Source organism: Sinocyclocheilus grahami, unplaced genomic scaffold (genome assembly GCF_001515645.1).
Source record: "Sinocyclocheilus grahami isolate Dianchi unplaced genomic scaffold, SAMN03320097.WGS_v1.1 scaffold393.1, whole genome shotgun sequence".
NCBI classification, from domain to species: domain Eukaryota; kingdom Metazoa; phylum Chordata; class Actinopteri; order Cypriniformes; family Cyprinidae; genus Sinocyclocheilus; species Sinocyclocheilus grahami.
This window is the reverse complement of record NW_015505572.1, coordinates 433987-438193: the sequence shown is the minus strand read 5'-3', so window position 1 is coordinate 438193 and position 4207 is coordinate 433987. Positions and strand designations below refer to the sequence as shown.

The following is a 4207-nucleotide window of genomic DNA, read 5'->3' as shown; positions in this document are numbered from 1 at the left end:
TGCTAAAGTAAAGAAACTTTGCTTCCTTTGCTTCTGTTAACAAACATTGGTTTTCACGAGTCTCACCGGCGAATGCGCAGCGCTGACCCCATACGTTATGCTCCCGGAACTGCCTCTGTGTACAACTGTTGGCGCAAGCTACGTTAAAGTGATTATTACGTTTTGAATATGGATATTTTTCTTACAAAAACCCATCGATTCGCTACAGAAGGCCTTTGTTCACCCCTCGGAGCAGTGTGAGACACGTTTTTTTTATGGATGTGCGCTTTTTATTTCACTTCTTTTGGACTGATGCACTGCAACACCCGCTGAGTGGCATTAAACAGCTTGAAAGATCAAAGACCATTTTTAATATAGCTCCGACTGGATTCGTCTGAAAGAAGAAAGTCATATACACCTAGGATGACTTGAGGGTGAGTAATTTATGGGCTAATTTTAATTTTTGGGTGAACTAACCCTTTAATGTAGCCGGATTCCGCGGGAAAACCGTGCACTTGGCAACACTGGTCTACAGGTTTTCTGGACTGTTTTTATGATACTTCAGTGGTACGTTCTGTCCTTTGTGGTACTTGACCACTGATTGTTCAGGATGTTCAGCAGAGGAAAGAAATTAATTGGGTCTTGACAGAATTTTCCTTTTTAATCCCAGACTTTGATGAATCCTAACCTCTTTGGATTTCCTAATTTCTTATCTGTTTCCCCCCCTCCATCCTTCCCATAGCTGATCATAATTACGGGACCAAGTTACGAGGCTCTGACGTCTGAAGGCATTCAGCTGAACGTGGGTGGCAGTGATGTTGAGGAGGTCACATGTACACTGATCGGGGACATGTCGTATAATCGGATGTGTCAGTCAGGAGCCAGCTCCCGTCCCAGCGCCGGTATAGTGACCTGTTCTGTGTTTCAGCTCTTAAACGTGACTTATCAGTCAATCATAGTGTACTAGCGATGTGTGCTTTGAAACTGTTTCACCGCTTTAACTACTTCCTTATGAGCTTGGTGTCAGTTTAATCAGTTTTAGTAATAGAAGCTATTTTAAGGATTTTGAGCTTTAAAACAGCGATGTTCTGAAGACACTCTGTTGTGTGTTTAATGACTCCAGATCTGGCTGAGAAGCGGTTATTGGATCCCGGTGAAGAAACACACTGTTCAAAAGCTCAGCAGTCTCTCAGTAGGTCAGTCAGTGTGAACCTATAGACACAGCGACACATGAAACCTCTTGTCTTTGTGTTTTCTTTTCATCTGATACACCACCATTGAAAAGTTTGGTGTCAGTAGCTATGTTTCCATCTAAAGATTCAAATTTAAGTTGTGCGCAAAACTGGAATATCACATTAAACATTTGCAAATAAAGCACCGTTTCCATCCAACGTGTCAAAGAGAACAAAATCGTCACTTCCTGGTAAACTGGCACTAAATTTCATTAAGAAAGGTAGGAGAAGCCACTAAATATAATAATTTTCATATATGATAAATTACTTGCGCCTCAGAGCGAGCAGACGAAACACAATAAATGCGGCCACTGCTTTCGGAGGTGGATGCTGCTCTTTGGGAATGCAGTCGTGTAAGACAATTTTACAGAAATAGGCCTACTTTGATGACAGACTTTGCTCAGGCATTTCAGAACGACCAAAACAACATTTCAGATGCTGTGCAACGAGATCGGTCCATGGGTTAGTCAAGTTATCCCATCCCATCGTGCAAAGTCACATGACTGTCCTGACATGCAGGTGGAATTTATTCGGTAAATGTGTTTCCATCGTAGTTTATGCGCATTTTTCTAATCGGATAAAAAGTTTATCCTACTCAGTTGTGCGCATATGTTTTTTTTTAATGCACATTTTTAGAATGTATGCCCGTCTTGGCATTTCCATCCAGCGTTTATTTTTTTTTATGTGGTATTCCAAAATGCGCATTAAAGTGAAGTGACATGTGGCCAAGTATGGTGACCCATACTTGGAATTAGCTCTGCATTTAACCCATCCAAAGTGCACACACACAGCAGTGAACACACACACACCGTGAACACACACCCGGAGCAGTGGGCAGCCATTTATGCTGCGGCGCCCGGGGAGCAGTTGGGGGTTCGGTGCCTTGCTCAAGGGCACCTCAGAGTGCTGTACATTCACTCCCCCCACCTACAATCCCTGCCGGTACAAGCCCACAACCTTTGGGTTACGAGTCTGACTCTCTAACCATTAGGCCACGACTTCCCCCTTAAAATAGGTGGAGGGAAACATATACTGAGATTTATTTTTTTTTTTTGAAGAAATTAACATCAGCATCAGGAAGGATGCATTAAATTGATTAAAAGTGACTGTAGCAAAGGCTATTTTTTAATGTTACAAAATATTTCTATTTGAAATAAATACTAGTCTTTTATATTCATCAAAGAATCCTGAAAATAAAATGTATCATGATTTCCGCAAAAATATTAAGCAGCAAAACTGTTTTCAACATAAAAATGTTTCTTGAGCAGCTAGTCAGCATATTAGAATGATTTCTGAAGGATCATATGACACTGAAGACTGGAGGAATGATGCTGAAAATTCAGCTTTGATCACAGGAATAAATTACATTTTAAAATACAGTATATTCAAATAGAAAACAGTTCATTCAAATTGTAATAATATTTCACAATATTACAGTTTTTACTGAACAAATAAATGCCGTTTTGGTGAGCAGAAGTGACTTCTTTCAAAAACTGTAAAAAAATCAGTAGTTAATATTGACTCATTCATTGACATCAGACTTTAGACATCTAAGTGTCCTAATTTTATACACGCCTTAACAGTTAAAGTTACACCGTGTCACATGCCTGATTTTCCAGTGATTAAACAAGTCCTTACGGGGAGAAATTGCAGGAAGTGATTTGTCAGCTTTTTGTCATTGTGTTGAGTTGGGTTTGGTTTATATATGACATCTAACCTAAAAACTTTTTTTTAAATTGATAGAGACTACTGGTGAAACGTTTGAAATAATTAACATGTTTGAAAGAAGTCCTATCTGGTCGCCAAAGCTGCATTTATTTGATCAAAAATATGGTAAAAACTGTAATATTGTGAAATGCTATTCCGAATTCCGTTTTCTATTTGAATATATTGTATAATGTCATTTATTCCTGTGATCAAAACTGAATTTTCAGCATCATTACTCCGGTCTTCAGTGTCACAGGATCCTTCAGAAATCAATCTAATATGCTGCTCTGCTGCTCAGATGTTATCAGTTATTATTGGTGCACAATTATTAACAATGGTTCATATTATCAGTGCTGAAAACAGCTGCTTAATATCTTTATGGACACCAAGTCATCCTATTTTGTGCATTATTACTTTACGGTGAACTAAAAACTCCTCACAAATGTCAAAAAATGTTTTGCTGCTTTGTGTTTCACACTCAGTCACTCAGTCTGGGACATCAGCTCGGTGATTTGCTCTGAGTTCAGTGGTGTTTGTGTGTCAGGTGTAAGCGGAGCCGGCGGGGTCCAGTAATCGAGGCGGACGGCATGCTGAAGATGTTCCACTGTCCGTATGAAGGCTGCAGTCAGGTGTATGTGGCCATTAGCAGTTTCCAGGTGAGCTCATGTGTGCAATGCATGTCTAATGAGGTTGCGGCCAGAGAATCCCTGAGAGCACAAACCAATGCCACAGTACAAACAGTTAAAAATAGAAGCTGGAAAATTATACACTGTGAAATGCGTTGACGTAAATCTGACCGGCCAGGTGCTTTGTCTGTTTTATTGTTCAAGTCAAAGGAAACATTTTAATGCCTCTTAATTGTTTGGTGCACCTTAGCAACAGGAAATGAAATTTCCCTACATACAGGGTGGGTTAAATATTGTAAACGTTGGAATGTAAATCTGCTGCTACATATTTAATTGGTTGGTTAATTTTTGCTTATCAGTTTTTTAAAATTGCAATATTTCACAGTATTAGGGTTAACGTACCTAGTAAGCTCACCAAAATCTACATCGAGACATTTTTAGTGCACAAGATATTGGTTTCAGTACAAAAAGTTGTTAAAATAAAATACGAATCTCTCACACAAAAATATTAGATTTTATTTTAAATGACAAAAGCATTTCAATTAAGATATACAGTGGGGGAAAAAAAGTATTTAGTCAGCCACCAATTGTGCAAGATGAGAGAGGCCTGTAATTTTCATCATAGGTATACCTCAACTATGAGAGACAAAATGAGAAAAAAAA

General features: G+C 38.9%; 1 protein-coding gene across 3 annotated transcripts in view; it reads left to right on the top strand.

The window, feature by feature from the left end:
- LOC107550246 (zinc finger protein 653-like) overlaps window positions 1-4207 on the top strand; it is a 21147-nt gene that overhangs the window by 7795 nt on the left and 9145 nt on the right. For 2 of the 3 annotated variants that reach the window (XM_016231484.1, XM_016231483.1), the window contains exons 5-7: window positions 722-881; window positions 1094-1175; window positions 3463-3574. In XM_016231484.1, the coding sequence (XP_016086970.1) occupies window positions 722-881; window positions 1094-1175; window positions 3463-3574 (354 nt within the window). The remainder of the gene's footprint in view (window positions 1-721; window positions 882-1093; window positions 1176-3462; window positions 3575-4207) is intronic. The other variant, XM_016231485.1, reaches the window with a different exon arrangement.